This window comes from Nomascus leucogenys, chromosome 10 (assembly GCF_006542625.1).
Source record: "Nomascus leucogenys isolate Asia chromosome 10, Asia_NLE_v1, whole genome shotgun sequence".
Classification (NCBI taxonomy): Eukaryota; Metazoa; Chordata; class Mammalia; order Primates; family Hylobatidae; genus Nomascus; species Nomascus leucogenys.
In genome coordinates, this window is record NC_044390.1 from 43423344 (window position 1) to 43449326 (window position 25983).

Here is a 25983-nt window from a genome sequence, read left to right on the forward strand (position 1 = left end):
GTGATAAATTCTCTTGGGTTTTGCTTATCCAGGATGTTTTAGTTGTCCCTCATTTTTTAATAATGGCTTTGCTGGATATAGAATTCTTGGTGGACTTTTTTTTATCTTTCAGCTCTTTAAATGTCATCCCACTGCCTTCTGTTCACCATAGGTTTTGATGAGAAATCAGCTATTAATCTAATTGAGGATCCCTTGTAAGTGATGAATTATTAATACTTTTCTCTTGCTTTCAAGATGCTTTTTTGACAGTTTGATTATGATGTGTCTAGGTGCGTATAAATCTTTGAATTTATCTACTTGGAGTTCATGGAGCTTTATGGATATGTAGATTAATGTTTTTCATCAAATTGGTGAGGGTTTTGCTTTCTCTGCATTCTTTCCTTCTGGTACTCCTATTGTGTGTATTTTGATATACTTGACACAAGAGACTATGCTGTCTGCCTAGTGGGGATCGGGGCTAGTGTTTTGTAGCCGTAAAGCTTGCTCTCTAACTGACTGCATTTGGAGGACGTGTCCCAGGCTGCCAGGTCTGCTGCAGGAAGGGATCAACAGGCCTTTTGTGGGTCAGGAAGTCATGAAATTAAAGTGTGGGACCCTCTCTTCATCATGTGTGCATGTCTTGAATGAGGTAGTTCTTGCTGGGACATGATAGACCATTGGATTAATGGGCTTTATTTCTTTTCGCCCTACAGGTTCGAAGTCAACAACACCATTCTTCACCCAGAGATCGTTGAGTGGTGAGTATGGCCTGTGGTCACCTTGCCTGTTTGTTGTGCTCGGCTCATGGGGTTGGAATGCCCTGTTCTTCCTGCCCACACCATCTCAGAGAGCCCCTCAGAAAGCAGATTCCCAGAACCTTCTCCCATAGCCTTTTCTGTTTTGCTTGTTCTTTGTTGTTGGTTGACTGGCTGTACTTTTTTTGAAAGGGCATGAGTCATTTAAACATCAATTAAACTTATTTCCCTTATTTGCAATCTTACAAAAACTCCTACTATAAGTAAACCAAACTTAGATAGCTCCAGCACGAGGTAGACAGTGAAAAGGGCAGAAAGAAACATAACACATAATCCCATTGCCAGAAAGGTAAACGTGTCATGCATGTGTCTTGACAAAGGTGGCATTCTTCTGTCACCTTCCTTCCCATGGTGATACTGTTAGCCCTTACCTGCTGCACAACTGGCTTCTACTAGCTGCCTACAAAGTGAGCTGTCTTATGCTGGGCGCCACCTCTGTGGGCCCTGGAGGTGGCCCTCCCATCCCAATGTGCCACCTGTTTTCTTCCTAAGCCATCGCATTGCTCTTCGACAGCAGCAAGGCATTTTTTCGTTGATGGATGGCTGCACTTACTGAGAATGTAGAAGAGAGGCGAGGCCAGGCCTTTGCCACATCATCACTTGCCTAGGAGATGTGTACCCTTCTCACATCTGACCCTAGGTCAGATTTTCTTTCCCGTCTTGCTGGAGCTCTGACTTGCCTCATCTTAGAGCTTGGGACCAAGGAGGTGCCCTGAAGGATGAATGGGCATCAGCTGTGGAAAAAGAAGGAGTAGGAGAGAGTGACCCAGGCGAAAGGACCACTTGTTCACAGAAACAAGAGAAAGGGTGGTGGCTTTGTGTGGCCAGTGCAGAGCCAGGGAGTGGAGCCCGAGAATAGCTGGAGAGACAGGCAGTGGCTGGGTGGATCTTGGTGTCTGTTTTGACTTTTTCTTGAGAGGAATGGGAAACACAGGAAACCCTTGAAGGGTTTAAGTAGGAGAATGGTAGAATTGGGTTTGCATTTAAAAAATCACTTCGGGCCGGGCGTGGTGGCTCATGCCTATAATCCCAGCACTTTGGGAGGCCGAGGTGGGTGGATCATAGGTCAGGGATCGAGACCATCCTGGCTAACACAGTGAAACCCCGTCTCTACTAAAAATACCAAAAATTAGCAGGGCGTGGTTGCGGGCGCTTGTAGTCCCAGCTCTTAGGGAGACTGAGGCAGGAGAATGGCGTGAACCCGGGAGGCAGAGGTTGCAATGAGCCGAGATCACGCCACTGCACTCCAGCCTGAGCAACAGAGCAAGACTCCATCTCAAAAAAAATAAAATAAAAAATAAGAAATCATTTTGGCTTCAGACTAGAGACCCAGCTGTAGGGCAAGTGTGGGAAGAGGTGGCAAGTTAGGAGGCTGTTGCAGGGGTCCAGCTGGCAGTGGAGGGCCGTGGCAGGACAGATCTGAGTGATGAAGCCGCAGTCAAGAGGGAAAGCTCCTGGGAGGGACCGGTTATGATGCATGAGTGAAGGGCAGAGTTGAAGGTGACTCCAGGTTTTTGTCCTGCACAGCTAGGTGGTGTGTCACTGAGATGGGGACAACTGGGAGGGCCAGATACTGGGGCAGATCTGGGACTTGGGGTGTGTTGAGTCTGAGGTAGGTGCCAGTGGGAGAGAGGGCTGAGCTGGGGGTGGAGAACTGAGGGCTGATGACGGGCGCTAATACTGACCCTCAGGGTTAGAGGCAAGTGAGTCCGACGCCCCTCACAGCCACACTCTGTGAAGACAGGGCTGGTGTTCTTCAAGTTCACAACTACCTCTTGTTTTTATAAAGTAACAAAGCCAAGCTGGTGGCTCACGCCTGTAATCCCAGCACTTTGGGAGACCAACACGAGAGAATCACTTGAGGCCAGGAGTTTGAAACCAGCCTGAGCAACATAGAGAGATCCCATCTCTACAAAAACAAAATTTTAAAAAATTAGCCAAACACGGCATTGTACTCCTATAGTCCTAGCTTCTTGAGAGGCTGAGGCAGGAGGATCACTTGAGCCCAGGGGGTCAAGACTGCAGTGAGCCATGATTATGCTACCATACTCCAGCCTGAGTGACAGAGCAAGACCTTGTCTCAAAAAAATAAAGTAACAAATGCCTGACTTGTCCGTAAAAGGCAAATGATTCATAGGATCTGAAGAGAAACCAGAGAGCCTGTCCTATCTGTAGCCCCCATTTGGCAGAAGAATAAATCCTGGATACCTAGAATGGGCCATGTCCACTTACACTTCCTCACATGGGACATTCCCTTGTGGTCACTTACAGCTTGGGTGCCTTGGAGACTACGGCTGGGTCCTGTGCTCCTGCCATCTCCTAAGGGATAAGTCATTAATTCGTCACTTTCAAAGAAGCATGCTTTAATTCAAGTGACATTTTTGAGGCTTTGAGGTCGAGCCCGCGTTCGTAAGCATACCTCCCAACTTTATTAAAGCAAGCAGCAGAAAGTTGATGGCAGTAGAATCGTTTTAGAAATGTCACATCGTCCCTGCTGCTCAGGGGTATGTTTTAATAGCCCGGGTCCCAGTCACTCTCGGTGGGTCCACTGTAGTCATGATCATCACACTCCCAGGGTCACTGAAGGAAGGATGCTGTGTGGGGCAGTGGGCAGGTCCTTTATTAACAGGAATGGGTGGGCTTTCCATGATGTTAGATTACGACTCAGGGATGCATCTTTTGCCCTTAGGTCTCGAATGCCTTCACCACCCTCTCTCTGTGGGAGGGTCATGGAGATAACAGGAAACCATCAACTCGGGCACATGTGAATTCTAGCCCCATCTCCTCCCCGCTCAGGAAGTCACTTGACTTTTCTGAGCCTCAGCTTCTTGATCTGTAAAACGGAGATGTGGTGAAACCTAACTCATGGTTTGCTTGTGAAGATTCACCCAGCCTCAGTTTCCTCACCTGCAAAGTAGGCTCAAAGATTGAATGAGAGTATAAGTCAAGGGCTGGCATGTCTTTTTTTTTTTTTTTTTTTTAAGAGATAGGATCTCACTTTGTCTCTCAGGCTGGAGTACGGTGGCATGATCGTAGCTTGCTGCAGCCTTGACCTTCTGGGCTCAGGCGATCCTCCCACCTCAGCCTTCCAAGTAACTGTGACTCCAGGTACACGCCACCACACCCAGCCAATTTTTCTGTTTTTTGTAGAGATGGGGTCTCCTATGTTGCCCAGGCTGGCCTTGAACTCCTGGCCTTAAGAGATCCTCCTACCTCAGCCTCCCAAAGTGTTGGGATTATAGGCGTGAGCCACCGCACCCCGCCTGGCACATTTTTTTTTTTTTTTTTGAGGTGGAGTCTTGCTCTGTCGCCCAGGCTGGAGTACAGTGGCATGATCTTGGCTCACTGCAACCTCCGCCTCCTGGGTTCACGTGATTCTTGTGCCTCAGCTCCTGCCTCCCCACTACGGGTACGCACCACCACGCCCGGCTACTTTTTGCATTTTTAGTAGAGATGGGGTTTCACCATGTTAGCCAGGCTGCAGCCTGGCACATCTTGATAACACTGACTGTCACCTGTTGAGACTCCATGTGTACAAGGTGTTGTGCTAAGCACTTAACACATGTCACTATATTTAAAGATATTTTATTTGTGGTGTGTTAGGTAAGTGATCTAGTTATTTCCGTGCTACAGATGAAGAAACTGAGGCACAAGGAAGTTAGTGACTTGCCCAAGAAAATGCCAGTTGAGCCCAGACTGTTAATCCCAGGCTCTTGCACTGCTCCTTGCAGCTCTGAGGGGGCACCCATGGAGTGGGGCTGCCTGAGTGTCAGTCATCTTCCCAGCTCACTGCTGATCCCACTGAACGTATGGTCCAGCACCCTTGGAATGGTCTTGTGCTGGGGCCAGGGTATAGTAGGGTGGAGGACCAGGGGGCAGATGGTTGGCTTCCTTGGCACCCATGTGCACCCCAGCTCCCGCTAGCAGCTTGGCTGGGGACACGGGGTTCCTCTGGAGCCTGTCTGATTGGAAGGCAGCAAGCAGCCTCTCCTAGCACGGGCAAACTCGCTTTCTCATTTTTGTTCGGCTGTCATTCATTTCCTTCCTGTGACTGTTTTATTGTTTTCCATTCTCTCAAGGAGCGCCTTTTTGATTTCCTGTAAATTCCTCTATAATCATACTCTTCCCCACAAACATGAGATCATAACTGGATAATTTCTTTTCTTGTGCTGGGTAGTGCAGTTTGAATGTGAAGGTCAAAAGTTGAAACTTCAAAAGAGCAGGCATCTTCCATAATTTAGGCTGTGATTCTGCTTTACTGTTTTGCAGATGATTAAATTGATCTGAAGGCAAGGTGGGAAATAAAAGGAGATGCTTTCATACCACCTGATAGCTCAGTGCCTTGGGTTTCGGTTAAGTACCTCTGGAAGCATCAGGGGAGAGCAGGCGTGTCAGCAATTGCCGTGTGCCTTCTTGGGTTTTAAGCGAGACTGTTAAATTGAGTCATCCGCCGGTTTTAGAGCTGTTAATTACACAGAACGAAAAGTGTCCTGCATGCATTAATCAGGCAGTGGGTAACGTGTCTATTTCTGCTCCCCAGCCTCTCTGTGTGCACAGGAGATGGGAAGCTGTGGTTGGTTCACAGGTAGACGTGCCCCAGGATTCTACGTCCTGGGTAACATGTCCCAAATTAGAAAAGATACGTAGATGATGACCTAAATTCTCGGTGTGTCTGTGAAAAGGATTCCAGTAGCGTTGCTCATCTTTGTGTCCTCATGAATAGGCATTTAACCCTACGCCAGCAAGAAAGCCACATGGGAAGTGGGACTCCTAGGGGAGAGTGAGAACTTGAGTCACTGCGCACCAGGAGGCAGGAGATGGATGTGGGAGCATCAGACAGAAGGAAAGGCGTGGTCAGGCCCTGGTCCAGCATGGAGGTGGACCTCTGCGCCATGTCTGCCTGTCCCTGGCTAGGTTTCAGGCACACTCAGCTCACAGCTGAGCTAAACCATCATTTTCTTCATGGCTCTGGTTTCTTGGAGAGGACTTATTGATTGATCCCCCGGAGGATATGTAATTCTAACCAGCTCTTTTCTTTCTGTCCTTCCCCTTGTGGGATTTAGCCTTTGCATCACTGGGTCATGGAGTGTGGGAGGGATAGTTGTTGGGGGTTCAGTGATGTTGAATTCCCGCCCACCTGGCTCCAATAGAATCATTCCCTGCACATCCATCTCCAGGAGAGATGGAATTCCTGGCCCTTTAAATGAGTTTTGTTCAACACGGTGGCACTTTGATGCTTAGAGGCTGATTTTGGAAATCCTTCATCCTTGTCTCACTACTATTTTAATCAGTGGAGTGTTTAGACCTCAGTTAATTGATATCTTAATTCAGGGTTTAATGCTCAGAGGCAGTGCTGGGACTTGTGAATATTTAAGGAAAAAAATAAGGTTGCACAAGTACATCTTTGCCTTGTTTAGTTTTTGTGATTTTAGGTCTGTAGCAGGAGAGCAGGCCTACATGGGGTAGGAGACTTTGCCTCCCAGCTTCCCTGTCTGTTTGAGCAGCCTCCAGGCATGCTGATGCCCACAGCTTGGCCATGAGCTGGGGACTCTCTTTGAGGCTGTGCAGTGCCCACATCTCCTGGCATGTTTTTTCCTGGCCAAAGAGCCTGAGCTGACTTCTGCCCAGAGTTCTGTTTTTAGAGACAGGGTCTTACACTCTTGCCCAGGCCGGAATGCAGTGTTGTAATCATGGCTCACTGGAACCTCGGACTCCCAGGCTCAAGTCATCCTCCCACTTCAGCCTCCTGAGTAGCTGAGACTACAGGTGCACACCACCATGCCTAGCTGATTTTTTTTTTTTTTTTTGAGATGGAGTTTCACTCTTGTTGCCCGGCCTGGAGTGCAATGGTGTGATCTTGGCTCACTGCAACTTCCGCTTCCCAGGTTGAAGCGACTCTTCTGCCTCAGCCTCCCGAGTAGCTGGGATTACAGGCATGTGCCACCACACCCGGCTAATTTTGTATTTTTAGTAGAGACGGGGTTCCTCCATGTTGGTCAGGCTGGTCTTGAACTTCTGACCTCAGGTGATCCGCCTGCCTCAGCCTCCCAAAGTGCCGGGATTACAGGTATGAGCCACTGCGCCTGGCCATCTGGCTGATTTTTAAATGTTTTGTAGACACAGGTTAAGTGTATTGCCCAGGCTGGCCTCGAATTCCTGCGCTCAGCCTTGGCCTGAGATCCTCTAGCCTTGGCCTCCCAAAGTGCCGGGATTACAAGTGTGAGCCACCATGCCTGGCCTGTTCAAACTTCTTAGGTGGCAACTTTGTCATCCTGTCCTGAGCGATGATTCTCTGTTGCTTCCTGGAGGAGGTGGCCTTTGTCCTCTCATGGGGCTGTCAGCCTTGTAGATCATACTTCTAACAACCACCCCACACATCCCCTGGGGCAGACAAGGCTGGGACTTAGTGTGACCATGCATCTCTCACTCCAGGGGCCGGTGGACCCACGGAGGCTGGGGCACCCTTTTGTCCTCGTCTGTTCATGCTCAAGAACACTGGAAATGGGCTCATCATATTCAGGGTGGTGCATTCCTGCTGAAGACAGGGAGAAACTGCGCGGAATTCTGGAAAATCCCATTCTTTTCTGCAATCATCTTAAAAACAGTTTCTGGTGTTTGTGCTGTGAGATAACCAGGCCAGGCTGGGATGCATCCCTCTATGCCTGGCGCCTGGGCGAGACTTCAGGCCCAGAGTGCCCTATGGATAATTGGTTAAGCCAGCACACAGCAGACGTCTATTTAAGCATAGATTCAATTGGGCCAGGCCAAAGCCCAGCCAGGCCGGTTTCATCAGAGAACTGCCTTTGTATAATAATTTGCCCTGGTTCAGTTTGATTTTTTTTTTTTCCCACTTCCCCCAAAGTAAGATTAGAAAAGCAAGTAGGTCCCTGGGCCTCGATGGCAGAGGTGATTTTTTTTTTTTTTTTGAGATGGAGTCTCGCTCTGTCACCCAGGCTAGAGTGCAGTGGCACTCCCGGGTTCACCTCCCGGGTTCACACCATTCTCCTCCCTCAGCCTCCCGAGTAGCTGGGACCACAGGCGCCCGCCACCTTCCCCGGCTAATTTTTTATTTTTATTTTTTAGTAGATACGGGGTTTCACTGTGTTAGCCAGGATGGTCTTGATCTCCTGACCTCGTGATCCGCCCGCCTCGGCCTCCCAAAGTGCTGGGATTACAGGCGTGAGCCACCGCGCCCGGCCGATGCAGAGGTGATTATCGCCTCTGCTGGGAGGAGGATGTGGTCCTTTCTCCTTTGGCAGATTACGACCTCTTCCCACTCATCACCATAGGAGGATGCCCCAGCTGCAGTGGGAGGCAGAGTGGAGAGCCTGGGAGTGTGGGCTTCTGTCGTCAACCCTGGGCTGCTCTTCCTACCTGTGGGACTGGGATGAGGCAGTGGCAGAGGGAATTTGGGCTGCTGGAGCCTGAGGAGGCTTTGCCCCTCCTGTGCCCGGTTTGGCAACATCCCATGCTGCCATGGGGTGGGGAGGGTTGGGTGGAGAGGCCTCCTTTTCTCTTTGAAATGAGGCCATCAGCTCTCCTTGTTGGAAATGAGCTGTTGTCTGGCTTCGGTGGAAGGACAGGTAGCTTTGATGACACATAGATACTGCGTGTCTGTGCCGGTGCTGGGACCCTGTCTTTCAGGACTATATGTGGCCTTTCAGAAGAGACTTAAATTAAAAGAATTCTAAGAGTTAGAGGTTTCTGAGGATTCGTCTAGACTACCCAGGGAACACAGAGAAGGGATTTAGCCCAGGGTGAGAGGGTAGAAGGGGGTCATCTCGGACCCCGAGAAAAGTGTGTTTTGGGTGGGAGCTGGAGGTGGGCAGGAACAAATTCCAGGCAGAGGAGGGAGGATGCTGGGAGAGCACGTGGGGTGAGTGGTGGAGATGGCCTGCACCGACGTGAATTGTGCTCTACTAGAGGTTTACCTTCATCCTGAGGCTACCTAAAGGCCACTGGAAACGAGGGGAAGCCTGATAAGGTTTGCATTTCCTAAAGATCCCCAGCTGCTATCAGGGCAGGTGGGCTGGAGGCCTGGAGGCTGGAGGGCTTGTCCAGGCCAGAGAGGCTGGGGCCGGATAGAGAGAAATGGGGGGACCTGAGGGAGGTCGTGGAGGGGGAGTGGCAGCCCTTGGCCATGGGTTGGATGTGGGAAGTAGCAGATGGATGTGATGGGAGAGGGCATCTAGGATGACGCCTGGGTCTCTGCTGAAGCAGCAGGAAGATGGCAGAGCCGCATTGAGATGGGGGCACGGTGGGGGTTCTCGCATGCCGAGCTCCAGGGCACCCAGGACCCACAGGTGGGTGCAGAGGGAAAGCAGGGAGAGGCAGAGGGAACCACACCTTCTGCGAGGAGGGGAGGGGAGGGCTGGTAGCATGATGGGGGTGAAGAGAGAAGCAGAGAGGGGAGAGGAGAGGGGAGGAGATGGGTAGGAAGTTCAAAATAGAACGCAAAAGCTGCTTTCCCTCCTCAAGGACTTTTAGGGCCTGGCAGGCAGCGTAGGGGAGGCTTGGCTGGAAGAGGAGAAGGAGGCGAGTGAGGGGAGGATTCTTCACTTGTAGAGGAAGCTGTTTCGGTGGCCATGGAGCTTCTAGCAGGAGCTAGTGGAGGTTGGAGCTGGGATCCCCAGGTGGGCGTGTGAGCTTGGGAAGAGGATGCACCTTCCCTTGAAAGGGAGGGAGGAGAGGACGGATGGGGAGTCCTGGGAGTTTGGAGGAGGAGAGGTGAGAGTGGACCCATCTGCTGGCTGCTGTGCGCTCCAAGAAGTAGGAGTGGAATTCATTCATCTGCGGCGGCTCCCGTGGGGGGCAGAAGTGTGGGGTAGAAATCTTCGGAAGGTGCAGGAAGTTGAGAATAGCCCTCCTGCGGGTTCCCCTGCAGCTCATGGCAGAGCTGGGGCCTCGCCGAGGTCACTGGGGCTTGCTTGACCATCACCAGTGCATTACGTCCCCTGGCAGTGCTCAGTGCTCCTGGAGCAGGCACAGGCCGAGCCCATGGGGATGGGTGGGCACAGGGCCGAGGAGTCTACAGCACTGGCAACAGTGGTGGCCCTAGAGAAGGGCCAGGGATCTAAGCCGAATGGAGGCAGAGGGCAGCTCCAGGAGAAAGTAAGAGGTTGGAGGGCAGGAGGTCCTGGCCCTCACCCATGCCGTCACCCAGTGATCATCGCTGCATTTGAGAGAAGAGAGACTTGCTCCCTGACAGCGGGTTCCCCAGGCTGGCGTCATAGAGGGTGGCAGTGGGAATGACACCCGAGGGACCGCGAGTTGGTTCGGACCTTGGGAGCCTGAGCTGCTGGTCCCTGTCCTGCCCGTGGCTCTGAACTGTCACCCTCTGGGGACAGGAGCAAGTGCCTGGTCCCAGATAATGGGACTGCACCCGCCATACGGCAGCATCAGAGGCACCTTCGTGATGATTAACAGCATGCTGTCAGGCTTTAGCGCTGCCTCCGCCAGAGAGAAAGGGCGTTCATTCGAGAAAGTCTCCCTGGGCTTGTGGGTTTGTTTTTTCCACATTCCGCAGAAGGTTCTGTGGTCTCAGGAAGGTGTCGCTGCGCTGCAGGGTGCCCGCCTCATTTCCCAGTGACAAATGGCTGGCTGTCCCAGCTGTGTGGCATCACAGAAACCGTGTGAGTCAGCAGCTGGCTGGCTTGGGCTGCTCCCGTGAAGTTCCCAAGGGCTTGCTGCCTCTGACGGGAGTTGGGGAGCCACCGAGCCCCTCGCCTTCCCGCCATCCTTGCCTGCCTCGGGGCGTCTATCTGGGCTGCGTTGATGGAGGCCAGCTCAGGTGGGCTCCTGGCCAGGCCGAGGAGGAGGAAGAGGAGATGCAGGAGAGGTGCCCTTCGACAGAAGAGCGAGTGCTGGTCTGCATCCTCAGACAACCCGGCTTTGCTCCCAACAGAGGTTTGGGTGCTGGTCTGCGTCCTCAGACACCCTGGCTTTGCTCCTAGCAGAGGCACAGGTGCTGGTCTGCGTCCTCAGACACTCCAGCTTTGCTGATCTTGAGGGTGTTTGCGTTGATACCTTTGTGAGAGTCATGGGTGGGCCTTTGGGAGCTTTCGTGTAGGTAGGTCATCTTTAGTAAAGGGAAAGGAGCTGGCCAGAGGGTGCACCAGGAACTCTGCCTTATGCAGAGGGACTCAGCTGGGTTGCCCACCTCCATTCTCCAGGTCTCAGTATTACAGACCTCCCTCACCGGGTGGCCAGCCCCAAACCAAAAGGGCTCATGCCTCTCCATCATTCCCTCACATAGCACCCCGGCTCCTGCTCTTAGCAGCCCTCCTTCCACTCCATCATTGTGTGTTTACTCGCACTGTATCTGTCTCTCCATGGTCTCTGCGCTGCATTAGGGGAGGACGCGGCCCTTTCACTCCACTCTATCACTGGTGCCTGGTACATCCAGCTGACACTTACTTATTAGTGATGTGAAATGAATGAATGGACATTTACCATTATGGACAGCACCTCGTTAAGGTTTTTAAAGTGCTATCAAAGCAATATGTACCCTTGGTTTAAAAAGCCACTAGTACAAAATCAGTATGGGAAAGCTAGGTTATCATGAAACCAGCAACTCCTGCCAGCTCATCTCTCTCCACACCAGCCCTCCCCAAAGCGAATTCTTTGGGCCATTTCTGTCACCCCCCACCCATCTTTTCATCGTATGTTTATTGCTCTTCTTCCACGGGTTCCATTTGCCTTCTTGTCATGGATTTGAGCCTCTTTTAGTTCTTGCTCCGTGAACTTTCCACCCCATCTTGCCTTTGCCCTGGGTGAGCTGAGGCTGCACAGATGGGGCCCTGCTCTCTCTACACTTCTTTTCTGCAACCTGTCTTCACCTCCCGACTTCTGTTGCTGTTTCCTTGTTAGGGTTTGTAATATTTCCATTGCATTTATGTGAGCAGTAAATCTTACCTGTTTGGGGGAGACATTAACTCTAAAAGATTTAAAAAAAAGCCATAAAACTGTGTTTCTATGATCACTATGACTGTGGTCTATGCAGAACTAAGGAACGTATCAGGGCAGGAGTGCCTTCTCTGTGGGTCGGATGTCACAAGCCCAGGGCCTCCCTCAAGAGGAGGCTCCTAGCATCAAGAGCATATAGACTGTTTTTCTTTTTCTGTCTTTCTTTTTTTCTTTTTTTTTTTTTTTTTTTTTTTGAGACGGAGTCTCGCTCTGTCACCCAGGCTGGAGTGCAGTGGCACGATCTCGGCTCACTGCAGGCTCCGCCTCCTGGGTTCATGCCATTCTCCTGCCTCAGCCTCTCCAAGTAGCTGGGACTACAGGCGCCCGCCACCATACCCAGCTAATTTTTTGTATTTTTAGTAGAGATGGGGTTTCACCGTGTTAGCCAGGATGGTCTTGATCTCCTGACCTCGTGATCCACCCGCCTCGGCCTCCCAAAGTGCTGGGATTACAGGTGTGAGCCACCACTCCCAGCCTAGACTGTTTTTCTTACATAACCATCAGTTGTACAAAATCACTCCATATTTTAGTTTATTCTCTGTTTAAAGAATGGTTTTTTTTATTAGAAAAAATATTTTTTTTTTCCATTAGAACAAAAGCAACATATATACATGCATTGCTGAAAGTTAGAAAGTTCACATAAACAGGAATTCCTCCAGTTGTCCATAAGACATCCTGGACGTGGCCAATATAGTTCTGTCTCTTACCTGGGTATTGTGATGGTTTTCCCCCCAGTTACTGAAAGGCTGGGCCAGTTGTACCACAGCATCCCAATTCTGGATTTGTATGGTTGTTCACTTGTGGTGGCAGTTAGCTTGTTCCTCTATCCCCATATTTCTTGCAAACTGGAAGTTAGATCTAAAGCCATAGAAGTTTAAAACATTTGCTGGAATACATCCCAGGTGATGTGTATTTCTTATTGCACTACATTCAGACACAAATTATACTTAGTTGACCCACAATCAATGATGCTAAGACTGATCACTGGGTTACATTTTCCCCCTTGACCTGGAGAGTAATCTGCCTGTTGTTATTTTGATACCATGTGAATAAATGCAGCCTTCATACAAATATCTGTTTTGTTTTGTTGTTCCTAGAGTTTTAATTTGCCTTTCTTATTTCTTATTGAGAGAAGAAACGTATCTTCTTCACCATATCGCTAAGAGCTTTAAGCTTCCTGTTGATTTTATCTGCAGAAAGGAATCCATGCCATTCTTTTTGTGGATGTTTTTCTCAGAGCCACATACTTGGAGTTCTCATTTCTGCTGATTGCTTTCTAGGCTTGCTGTCCATCGTCTAATTATACTTTTGGATTGACTCCAGTTTTTTAAAATATCCCATTATATCACCTCCTTCTCTTTATTGGCTTGTGCTTTCTCCCTCTCCCCACCCTTCTACCCTTCTCTCTCTGCTGGAGTACATCCTTAAGTACTTCCCCCATTTCTGAGTTTTTAAATGTCTAAAAAGGCCTAGTTTCCTTCTGTATTTGATTAGTAGTTTGTCTGGGTGTAGGGTTCTATTATTTTTGCATAGAGTGCAACAAAAAGGGGGTGAGTGTAACAGAGTGGGTCACGCACCCTTTGACATCGTCTCAGTTAAGTCTCAGTGTCACTATCTGTAAAATGGGAATGTAGTACCTGTTCTAGGTTGGGTTCCATGGGAAGCTGAGTCTCTGAGCCAAGTGGGCAGGAAGCGTATTGAGGAGTGCTCTTGGGATCAGCGTGTGTGTCAGAATGAGGGAGCAGGCTTGGGCTGCGATGCTGTCACAAGGGCATCTCGGCTGCTCCCATGGGGAGCTTTGGTGCTGGAGTGGCCCCCAGAGATGTCCCCAGTTGAAGCAAGGGAACTGAGTCTTGGCTCCCTCCATTGAATCAAGGAGACTAGTAGAAGGGTGTGGCCTCAGGGGATGAGTTGGCAGTGCACCCAGCGTCCACTGCAACTTACAAGACCCAGCATGGGGCGGGTCCCCAGTAAATGGCAATTTAAAATGAAGGGAGGCTGCGTTTGCCTGCTGAGATTTCTCTAGCTTCGTGGGCCTGTCATGAATACCGGGGAGTAATGTTTTGATGAGAATCAGTGTTCATATCTCCGTTTTTCAGATGGGAAAACCGAGGCACAGAGTAGGGATCTCGGCCACACTGCTGGGAAGGGGTGGAGCTGAACTAGAGCCCAAGGCCTTTCTCCCAGGCCGGTGCTCTGAATGCCTCAGCACGGCTGCCCTTTCAGTGCCCATGGACCCAGGTTTTTTTAAATGGGTGGAGGTAGAAAATGAATACTTATTTGGCTCCTCTCTATGGGTCTTACTCGTGGGTGAGATTGATTGCAACCACCAGAAACCTAACCACATTTGGGCAAATTAACACAAGTTTGTTGGGAGGACCTGGGAGCCCCAGGAGTCCAGTTGCAAGAGGCACAGCCCAGCCGGGAAGGGACAGCAGTGTCCCCCGATTGCGACTCCCCTGCCCACGTAGACCACCCTCTCATCTGTGGCTGCCTCCCTCTTCTCCGCTGCTCCTGGTCTCCTGCCTGTGTCTGCGGTCCAGCTGTTTCCACATTTGTACCGGCACACACGAAGCTGGAATGGCTTCAGTCACCTCACTCAACCCTGTCACCCACCCGTGGGCAGGTGGGTGGGGGTGGGGAGGAAACGCGGCCTCTTCAGCCAATAGGACAGAGCCCTGGGAGGCGGCAGGCTTAGGATTATGGCCCAACAGCCATGCCATGTAGATTTCATCCCCCTTCCATGCATGGGGAAACTGAGGCTGAGGGAGGCAGCCTGTGACAGGCTGTAGCAACCGGGCTTCTTCCCCCTGCACAGCAGCTTCCAGATCTTATCCCTGGAAACAGCCTGCCCGCTGGGTGGTGTTAGGGAAGGTGGGCAGCAGCTCTGCTCCCCGCGAGAGGTTTTCTTCTAGACTGTTCCATAGAGCTTGTCACTCCTGGGCCTTGGTGGCCCCACTCTGGCCTCGCACAACACCCCTTCCGGGCTGTGCAGGGTGTGGCGGGCCCTGAGGACTCCCTGGAGGGGTCCAGCCAGTGCCTCCTGAAAGTCACTGACTAGCTGCTTTGTTCTTCTGTCTCTGAAGCCGAGTGTTTAAGACAGACATGGAGCTGGAGGTTCTGCGCTACACCAATAAAATCTCCAGCGAGGCCCATTGTGAGGTAAGTCAGGCACCGGCTCCGGTTGAGTGGGGAAAGCAGTGTTGCTGTGTGGTGAGAGAACTGCGTGAGGGTGAAGGGTTTCCAGGTGGGCTCTAATCCCCGAGGGCCACACGAAAGGTAGGAAGTTTTACACGGTGATGGTTCTCTTTTTTGTTGCTTGGTGGGCACAGGGCAGGGACAGGAGAGGCTCTGCCCCAATTCCTCAGCTTAGGGCACCTGCCCATCATGGCAGTCGTGGACACCAATCCTCAGGAAATTCTCCAACAAAAAGTCCCAACTTTGGAAGGTAGAGTGCTCCTTCTTGATGTCCCAGCAGTTCTCAGCTCATTTTAAAGAATTTTTTGTCCTTAACTATGGTTCAAACACACTTATTACCATCATCCATTTTCTGAAAATTTCTTCACGTGGTTCTCTTCCAAACCTTCCCACTTTACTGGAGGAATGAGACCAAATAAGGAAACACATGTCTTGAAAGATGAGGATGGCCCAGCGTCTACTCAGGAACATTGCAATTTTGTGTTAGGAAACAGACAAGGGTAATTGATGGGCAGCATACTCTCTTGTATGAGTTAATGCTGTCCGTGTTTTATGAAAGTTAAACAAAGGAGGCCTTTTAGTGATCATCATAGCTTTTGTGGCATTAAGTATTCACCAAGCACCTCGTGGTTAAATCCTCACTGTCCTCGGGCTGCTGGTGGCCTCTGAGCTGTAACTCGAGGCTTGGCATTTATCAGCTTCCAAATGGAAGTGCTCCATAGCAGTTTAAATAAACTGTATGGATTTTGGAGCTTTTAAAAAGTTCTAATTTGTCACATGTCTGTACCACTGCATGCAAATATCATTCTTTTTTTCCTTTTTAAAGACGAGGTGCTTTTGAAGAAGTGCTGTATGTTATTTATCACACTGTGTTACTGATCTGCTTAATACGAATGTCTTTGCTTAATATCCGTCCTCCAGGTAATGAAGGCTGTAAAAGTGGGAATGAAAGAATATGAGTTGGAAAGGTAAGCCACCATGTTTCTCCGGGCAAAATTAAAAGGTAAAAAAACAGTAATTTACGTTCCCTGAGTGAGTAACAGATGAGACGCCGCAGTGGCACACACACCGTGAGTGGAGATTATAAACAGGGCTTCAGGATCACGGGCGAAGATTATTTTTCTTCTGACTGCTCCCCGCTCCCTGGCTCTTGGCAGAGTGTTTGATGTAATGGTTTTCGATGACTTTTCAGCGTGGTTTAGTGCCCCACCATTCTACTCTCAGACTTTGTTTCTGCCATTTGCAGGAAACTTTACCAAATTGCTGCTCTTACGACTCTGAAAGCCACCAGTAAAACAGCTTGCCATTTTTATGTGTAAACACTGCCATTATGTCTGCTGTGCTTGGGCGACTGGGTCGAGGGATGGTTAAACGGCCCATAAAGAGCTCTGGAGAGCTCCATTGGCCTTCTGCTCCTATTAGGCCTGCAGCGAGCCAGTGCCACCCGGGGAGCTTCCTGCAGCTGCCCAGCCATGGCGGTTGTGGCCTGGCCAGCTCAGCCCCGCTCCAGGACCCAGAAGTCAGTGCGCTGCCACCCATGGTACAAGGAAACCTTTGGGTCAGACCCAACTGCCTCAGTGGCTCCCTTCCCACCCATGTCCTGGAGCAGGAGGCCCCCATTCTGAGACCTCCCACCAGTGTTGGTACTACCTGGAAGCTCTGGGGAGGTGACCCTGAAGAGGCCGCCATCCCCCTGTCCTCACTCTGGGCTTTCCTTTCCTGCCTATCGTTGTGAGAGCTTGGTTTCTGGTATCCATTACCCGCCTTGCAGGGCCCAAGTCCACCCCAGATGTCTTCAGGGCCCGCTCTGTTCAGGGCCGCGGCCCTGGGGGTGCTGGCCCCATATCACCCTCCCAGCCCCCCTGGCCTGCCTGTCATCAGTGGGGTGCAGGGCCGAGGTCGGATGTGGCCCACAGTGGGCTGCTTGGACGCTTCCGTTCGCTGTGGCTATGCTTGGGGGATGGGTGTCTTTTTAAGGTCTCGCCCTGGAAGGAGTTCTGAGCAGTCAGCTCCTGTGCTTCTCTCCTTACCCCACCCAGGAGGAGGTTAAAATGGCCTTGCCTGGGTGCTTGGCATCCCGGGAGGGGGCATGTAACACATGTTAATCAGAAGCCCAGCTCTGTCAGCCGGGGAGGCTGAGAAGGGCTGGCAGAGCTATCCCAGCGCTGCGTCTGCGTGATCTCCTTCTGCAGTGCGGTGTCTGTGGCCCGGCATTCCCAGGACCCCCTGCCCGCTCTGAGGATCTGGGATGGGAAGTGTGTTGTGGGGCTCCTCCAGCGAGGTGGGCTGGGCAGTGGGTCCCTCAGATTGGCACTGCCCCGGAAACCTGTCCCAGCTTGAGTTGAATCATAGTGACCCATAGCTATGCTTCAAATAAAAATAACCGAGAAATTGGGGCAGGAATAGCTGAGCCCAATGTGGAACCCTGCCGTCCTCTGCATGCTGGCTGCTTGAGCCCCGTGCTGCAGGCAGTCCTGCTCCCAAGGTGGCTCCTGGGAGGGGCCCTGAGCCTCCCTCCCCACAGCGTCCCAGAGCCTGACTTTGCCCAGCCTGGGGACAGGGCTGCACGGGCTGTGGGTCAGGGGCCAGGGGCCCTGGAATACCCGCCCCTGTTCCTTAGCTGTCACGCCTTCCAGGTAATGGAGGTCTTTTTTTTTTTCTTTTTAACAGGAAATTTCAATGTCCAAAATAATAGGAAAGTATAATGAGCCCCGAAGTCCCCATCAGGTTTTTGTGTTTAGTTTTGTTTGCTAGAGCATTTTAAAGCCAAATCCCAGACATCATGTCATGGCACCTGTAAATACCTCAATAGGTATTTCATTTGGTGAGAACTTTTTTCTACTTTTACGTAACCACCATGCCAGTATCACATTCATTATCACAAATGAACTGTAACTCCTTCATGTCATGAATATCTAGTCCATATTGATCCTAAACTCTTTTTAGCATTGGTTTGTTCAAGTCAGGATCCACACAGAGTCCACACGTTGCACTTGGCTGCTGTTGGAAGCAAGGTGTTGTGAACCTGAGCTCTGGGGAGATGTCACCCCTGTCTACAAACTGCTCCACCTTCCCTCCACCCCCATCCCAAGACCCCGGGTTGGCCTTGCTGCCGTCTCTTGTGTGGACCAGGGTGGCTCTTGGAGAGATGAGCTCAAAGCCAGAGACCACAGCCGAGTGCACCGGGAAGCTCTCAGCCAGGAGCAGCCTCCCACAGGGTGCTGAGTGGCATCGGGTCAGCGTGTGTACCTGCTGCCCATGCTGTGCACCTGCCATGTGCGCCCATCTGCTGCTGGCCACCGGACATACGGAGGGGAAACCGTGCCCACCAGGGAAGCTATCTGATCTGTGGACCCCTGAGAGCTTAGAGCAGGGGGGTGGGTACAGGGACTGAGACAGCAAGAACGAGAGATGGAGGTTGTTCCTGAGGGGACCGAGTGGGGAGAGAGGAGTCACCCCCTCTGAAGATGGTGGGAAGATGGGTGTCTGGGGACAGTGTCACATCATGGAGTATCCCTGGCCAGATTTGAGGAGGCGCCCTGATTGCCGGTGTCCAGGTTGAAGCCCCTGGGGACATCTGCAGCTAGGGAGGTGGGCTGACACTTCTTCCACCTGGAGCTCCCTCTCCAGGGCAGGATCACTGTGTGACGCAGTTTTGTTGTCCTTGTCCTGGAGAGCCTGGAGGTGCCTTCTTGGGGACCACGTCTCATTTATCTGCACAGTGTCTGACCCACTGTGGGTGTCGGGAAACGTGTGGGTGGGTTTGATAGATGGATGGAAAATAGAAGAAAAGGTTTTAAGCGATTTTTCTGCCATCTTCTGTGTCACTGGGAACTTGAGAATTATTTTCTTAACTAGTCGGGAAATAAAAATCTCTTCTAAAGCCGGTGTTTTTGGTTACCCAGGGGTGTGCCTCTTTGAACACAGGCTCAACTGCTACCAGGGAAGGCTGGGGTGCGGCTACACTGCTGTGTGAATCGCTGACTCACTGGGTTTAAAGGAAGCCAGCCACTCTTTTATATGTATTGATAGTACCCTGTGAGCAAGGTGGGCGTCCCTAAGACCTGCTGGACTTTCTGCTGGGGGCCTGGCCGGCCTCAGCCCTGCACAGGGACACTGGGCACAAAGGCAGGGAGCTCTGCAGTTCAGGACTCGGGGCAGGAGTCAGGGCTGGTTTTCTCAAATGTAGACACACCACCCATCCCAGGACTCAAGAGATGCTGGCCTGGACCCCCAGTTCTAAGCCTCATCTCTTTTTGTTTTATTATCTATGATTTGTTATAAAATCTTAAAGGCATGTTAAAAAAAAGAAAGTGAGCGGATGGCATTTATGAAGACTCCTCCCTCGTGCAGCGCCTGGGAGTTGAGGGTTCAGAGGAATGAAAATCATTTTCTGTGATTGAGGTGTAGTAAATTGTGTTAAACCAATAAGACGTCCGTGTTGGGTAAATCGGGCTCTAACAGCAGGCACAATCAGGCCATCCGTTTTTCTGCCTCCTATTATTTCGTGTTAGTGGCATAACCAGCTTGTAGCCAGCTGGCGTGGGGCTGGCGGCCGGATCCATTACCTGCAAACGCTAATTTAGAGCATGCTCCATTGGCTGTGTAAGCGAGTCCCAGCTCACATTTGCCACAAGGAGATTAATAACGCGATGTTTCTGACAGCCTGGGGCCTTGATTGAAATTGTGCTCTTTCTCTCTGAGCTGTGAATGGGGCATTTGGGGCCCTTTTGTTTCTGGGGGGTCGTGAGAATCATGGGAAAGGGAGAGGATCTGTGTAGTGTGACGGGGACTGTGGTGGCGTTCCCTCCCAGGCCAGGACCCACTGGAGACCCTTCTCCACAAGTCTGGGCTTTTCTGGGCGCTCCTGCCACAGGCGACAGCCCTCAATCGCAGCCTCCTGTCCCCATCAGTCCTTTGTGAGTGAAGGACTTGCCCAGCTGTGCTCTTTCTCATTCAAGGCCTTGGTGCTTTACTCACTCTTTGGCCAGAGGGAGTGAATTGTGATTCTGTGTGCCCAGCGCCCCTCGAGTGCAGATGGGCTGGGGAGAGGGGACACGGCCTGAGGGTCTCCCCCAACTAGACACATGCGCCAGATGCCACACATACACCACACATACGACACACACGCCACACCATACACACCACATACACAACACCACACATCCTGTGCACGCCACATATACCACACACATGCCCCCGCACACCACATACACGACACACACCACACCATACACACCACACACCACATACATGACACACAACACCATACACGACACACACCCCACCATACACACCACACACCACATACATGACACACAACACCATACACACCACACACACCACACCACACAATCTGTGCACACCACATACACTACACACACCACATACACGACACACACACCACACCATACATATCACATACACAACACCACACATCCTGTGCACACCACATACACCACACACATGCCCTGCCACACCACATACACGACACATACCACACCATACACCACATACACGACACACACAACACCGTACACACCACACACCACATACATGACACACACCATACACACCACACACACCACACCACACAATCTGTGCACACCACATACACTACACACACCACATACACGACACACACCACACCATACACGTCACATACACAACACCACACTTCCTGTGCACACCACATACACCACACACATGCCCTGCCACACCACATACACGACACACACCACACCATACACCACATACACGACACACACCACACCATACACACCACATACACGAGACATAACACACCATACACACCACACACATCACGCCACACAATCTGTGCACAGCACATACACCACACACATGCCCCCCACACCACACACACCACACACCACACATCACATACATGACACACACACAACACCATACACACCACATACATAACACCACACATCCTGTGCATGCCAAATACACCACATGCATGCTCCCCACACCACATACACAACACAACACACCATACACACTATACACTGCATACACAACACACCATACACACCACACATCCCATCCATGCTACATACACCACACACATGCCCCCCCACACCACACACATCACATACATGACACACACCACACAATGCACACCACACACACAACACCACACATCCCGTGCATGCCACATACACCACACACATGCCCCCCACACCACACACACCACATAACACACATACCACACCATACACACCACACACTCCACACACCACATACACAACACACCATACACACCACACACACCACCACACATCCTGTGCATGCCGCATAACACCACGCACATGCCTCCCACACCACACACCACATACACAACACACCACACACCACATACACAACACACACACCACACCATACACACCACACACACCACACACCACATACACACATCACACCACACACACACCACACATCCCGTGCATGCCACATACACCACACACATGCCCCACACACCACACACACCACACACCACATATACCACACACACCACACCGTACACACCACACACACCACATACACGCCACACATGCCATACATACCACACACACTCCCGCACACCACACACACCCCCACACTACACATACCATATACCACACACATCTCCCACACCCCCCACACACACCATACACACTGTATACACCTCACACAACACACATGCTGCATAGCACATACCACACATGCCACATACCACACACACCACACACCGCACACCCCCACCATACACACCACACATGCCACATACCACACACAGCACAACACACATGCCACACACCACACATACACACCACCCACACCATACTCACCACACACACACCACACTCATTCCACATACCACACACACACCCCACACCACACACACACCACACATACACATCATGCGCCATATATGCCACACATACACACCTCCACACAACCCCTACATACCACACACCACATACCGTACACACACCACACATATACCACATGCTGCATACATATGACATGCCATACACACCACACACACCATACATCACTTGCCACACACACCTACACACCGCACGTCTCATGCCACGTGCACCTACACACCACACGCACTACACATCTCATGCCACATGTACCTGCACACCACACACACCACACATCTCATGCCACATTCACCTACACACCACATACCCTGCACACACCACACACAGACCACAGCCATACACATACACACCACACACATATGCACCACAGCCATACACACACCACATCATACATACTACATATACTACACACCACACACATGTACCCACCATCCCTATACATACACTACACACCATACACATACCACCCACCACATGCCTCACATATACGGTATGTACCACACCCATTGACGTACCACATACACACCCGCCCCCCCACCCACACAGAGCCACCCGAGCTGAGGGTGCTGGGGCGGGGATGGAGCTCTCCGTGAATCCAGCCTGGGAGCAGGTTGCAAAACCCTTGCTGCATTCTTGTTAAACAGGACAGATTTTTTTCTCCTTTTTTCTGTTTTTTTTTTTTCTTAAGACTAGAAACTGGCTGGGCGTGGTGGCTCATGCCTGTAATCCCAGCACTTTGGGAGGCCGAGACAAGCAGATCACAAGGTCAGGAGCTCGAGACCATCCTGCCTAACACGGTGAAACCCCGTCTCTACTAAAAATACAAAAAATTAGCCGGGCTTGGTGTTGGGCACCTGTAGTCCCAGCTACTTGGGAAGCTGAGGCAGGAGAATCGCTTGAACCTGGGAGGTGGAGGTTGCAATGAGCCGAGATCACACCATTGCATTCCAGCCTGGGCGACAGAGTGATACTTCATCTCAAAATAAATAAATAAAAAAGACTAGAAACTTTCACTCCAGTAAGGACAGCCAGGAGGTGGGAGAGTCTGTGGGCAGCCTCTCTCATCCCTGCTAGCCCACAGTGCTCAGGGCTGCAGGGGGCGTGGAGCCACAGAGAGGACGCCCCTCTGGGGTGATCTCTGCTTGCTGCAGTCTCTGCCTCTGAGGCTCAAGTGATCCTCCCGCCGCAGCCCCCCAAACAGCTGGCACCACAGGTGCTCACTACCGTGCCCAGCTTATTTTTTATTTTTTGTAGAGACAGAGTTTTGCCTTGTTGCCCAGGCTGGTCTAGAACTCCAGAGCTCTAGCATTCCTCCTGCCTTGGTCTCTCACAGTGCTGGGATTATAGGCATAAACCACCATGCCTGGCCTGGCACCCTCTGCTTTTCATCAGTCCCTCCTGTGCACAGTAACTCCTGAAGAACTGTATCTCAGATGCCTGTGCCCACATGGTCTTCCTCCCATCTGGGGCTACACGGGGCTGTGTTGCTGGGCACTCTGGGTGGATGGTGAGACATCTTGTCTGTCTTTGACCAGGGCTGGGGCCCCTCATGGGGCATGCAGAGGACCCAGGTTTCACTGGAGGGGGAAGTCACTAGGAGGTCCCCATCTTCCTCCAGGAGGTCCTGGAGATGCAGTCTCCGTCATCCAGGCACAGTCTGACCTAATCTGCTCTCAGCCTGGGCAAATGTGGGCATCAATGAGACTGTCATCCATTTAGCCACCCCCACAAAGGGTGCTGCAGTTTTGAGGACTGTTTAGAACAAGTCTGGGTCCAGGCGGCCTCTGAGACCTGAGCCCCCAGGTAAGAATGGATGTGATGGGCCCTGGGGGCCAGCTGTGTGTCCGTGGGCAGGACGCTGCACCCGCCGAGCAGACACATACTTTCTCTGGTGGCTGTGTTGATGGGTGAGGGCACTGGCACAGCCCATTCAGAGAAGAGGGCCCCTTCAGACACAGGTCTGGGCTGGAGAAACACCCTCCTTGCCTCAGGTGGCTTGGAGTAGGTTTGCTGCTAGCACTTGCTTGGCTGTTGGAGACGGGCCCCAGGGAGATGGGCCGCAGCCTATCCTGCGAGCAGTCAGGAAACACCATCTGCATGTCCACGCCCTAGGAGGGCGGTCCCTGAGTCCTGCACCCTGGCCAGCCATGCCTCGGGGCATTTGAGCTGAGCCCTTCCCGAGAGCCCGGGCTGCCTTGGATGGAGAATTCCTTAGTCCAGAGCTACCCCATGCTGGCAGAGCAGGTCCTGTGTGGCCGCTCATCCTGCTCTGTCTACACCACCTGGCATGAGGGAGGGAGCTGGGGAGCAGGCGAGTGTAGAGAGTCTCTCCACCGGAGATTCGACAGAGCCAGGGATCCAAGAATGCAACTGGGGCTCTCAGCTGGATGAGGGGCTGTGGGAACCTGTGGCTTAAAGCAGGGATGGCTCATTTTGCCTCTAAGAGTAACTGAGGAGTGGGCATGTGGAGAAAACCAACTTGATGTCCAGCCAGAAAGTTGGACAGAGAACCAGAGAGAAGAGCTTTCTGCAAATGTGTAGGCTGGTTGATGAAGGACTAGAGATTTTGGGGCAAAACTAAAATAAATAGGCATTGTCTTTTCAAATGCTGGGCGCATTGCTCCTGGAGAATCATATTAGGAATCATAAGGAACCGTGCCGCCTGTGGACATCTTTATGGATTTTCCTCTAGTGTTTCACCATTAAACCTGATATTGCCAGGCATGGTAATTACACACTCATGCCTGTAGTCCCAGCACTTTGGGAGGCCAAGGCAGGAGGATTGCTTGAGGCCAGGAGTTCAAGACCAGCCTGGGCAACGTAGGAGACCTCTGCCTCTACAAAAAAAAAAGTTTTTAATTAGCTGGGTGTGGTGACTTACCCCTGTAGTCCCAGCTACTTGGAAGGCTGAGGCAGGAGGATCACTTGAGCCCAGGAGGTCAAGGCGGCAGTGAGCTATGATCACACCACTGCACTCCCATCTGGGCGACAGAGTAAGACTCCATCTCTTAAAAAAAAGAGAAAAAGCCAAAAACCTGATGCTGACTGTTGATTTCAGATAAATATTTATCATGAGTTTAAGGAAGTAGCATTGTCTTCCTGGCTTACTAGATTTTATCAGGAAAGGATGTCGAATTTTATCAGCTGCCTTTTCGGCATCTTCCTTGGGCTTTTCCACGTGTGTGTTTAATCAGTAAACTTTTTATTTTAGGATAGTTTTGGATTACAGAAGAGTTATAGGAACATTAAGAGAGTTCCATGTACCTGGCACCCATTTTCCCTATTATTTATTAGTAAAGTTATTAACATTACTTTGGAACATTGGTTACCACGGATGCACATTATTGATACGTACTTATTATCTTCAGTCCATGCTTTAGTCCAGTGGCCTTAGCTTTTACCTAATGCCCTCCTCCTGTTCCAGCATCCCATCTGGGAGACCACATCACGTTCCATTGTCACATCTCCTTAGCCTCCTCTGGGCTGTGACAGTTTCTTAGAATTGCCTTCGTTTTGATGACCTTGACACTTTCGAGGAGTATGGCTAGGTACTTTGAAGAATGCCTTTCAATTTTAGTTTTTCTTTCAGCGAGACAGGAGTTATGGGTTACTGGGAAGGAGAGCACAGAAGTGCCATTGTCATCACATCACATCAGCATGACTTATCACTGATGATGTTGACCTTGATCACCCAGCTAAGGTAGTGCTTGTCAGGTTTCTCTGCCATAAAGTCACTCCCCTACCCACTCTTCTGCACTCTTGGAAAGCAGCCACCGTGTGCCACCCACACTTAAGGCATGGGAATTATGCTATTTGTGATCCTTCTGTACACACTTGTCTCTTTTCCCTCATTTATTTATTTGTTCAACCTTTTTTTAAAACTTGAAATTGTACTTTCTTTTTTTTTTTTTTGAGACGGAGTTTCGCTCTTGTTGCCCAGGCTGGAGTGCAATGGCGCAATCTCTGCTCACCGCAACCTCCGCCTCCCAGGTTCAAGCAATTCTCCTGCCTCAGCCTCCCGAGTAGCTGGGATTACAGGCATGCGCCACCATGCCCAGCTTATTTTGTATTTTTAATAGAGACAGGGTTTCTTCATGTTGCTCAGGCCGGTCTCGAACTCCGACCTCAAGTGA

The 25983-nt window shown here is 51.1% G+C and overlaps 1 protein-coding gene across 2 annotated transcripts in view; it reads left to right on the forward strand.

Moving 5' to 3' along the window:
* The window catches only part of PEPD (peptidase D), a 136963-nt gene that overhangs the window by 43487 nt on the left and 67493 nt on the right, over positions 1-25983 (forward strand). For both annotated transcript variants that reach the window (XM_030820236.1, XM_030820234.1), the window contains exons 7-9: positions 693-737; positions 14846-14921; positions 15879-15925. In XM_030820236.1, coding sequence (XP_030676096.1) covers positions 693-737; positions 14846-14921; positions 15879-15925 — 168 coding nt within the window. The remainder of the gene's footprint in view (positions 1-692; positions 738-14845; positions 14922-15878; positions 15926-25983) is intronic.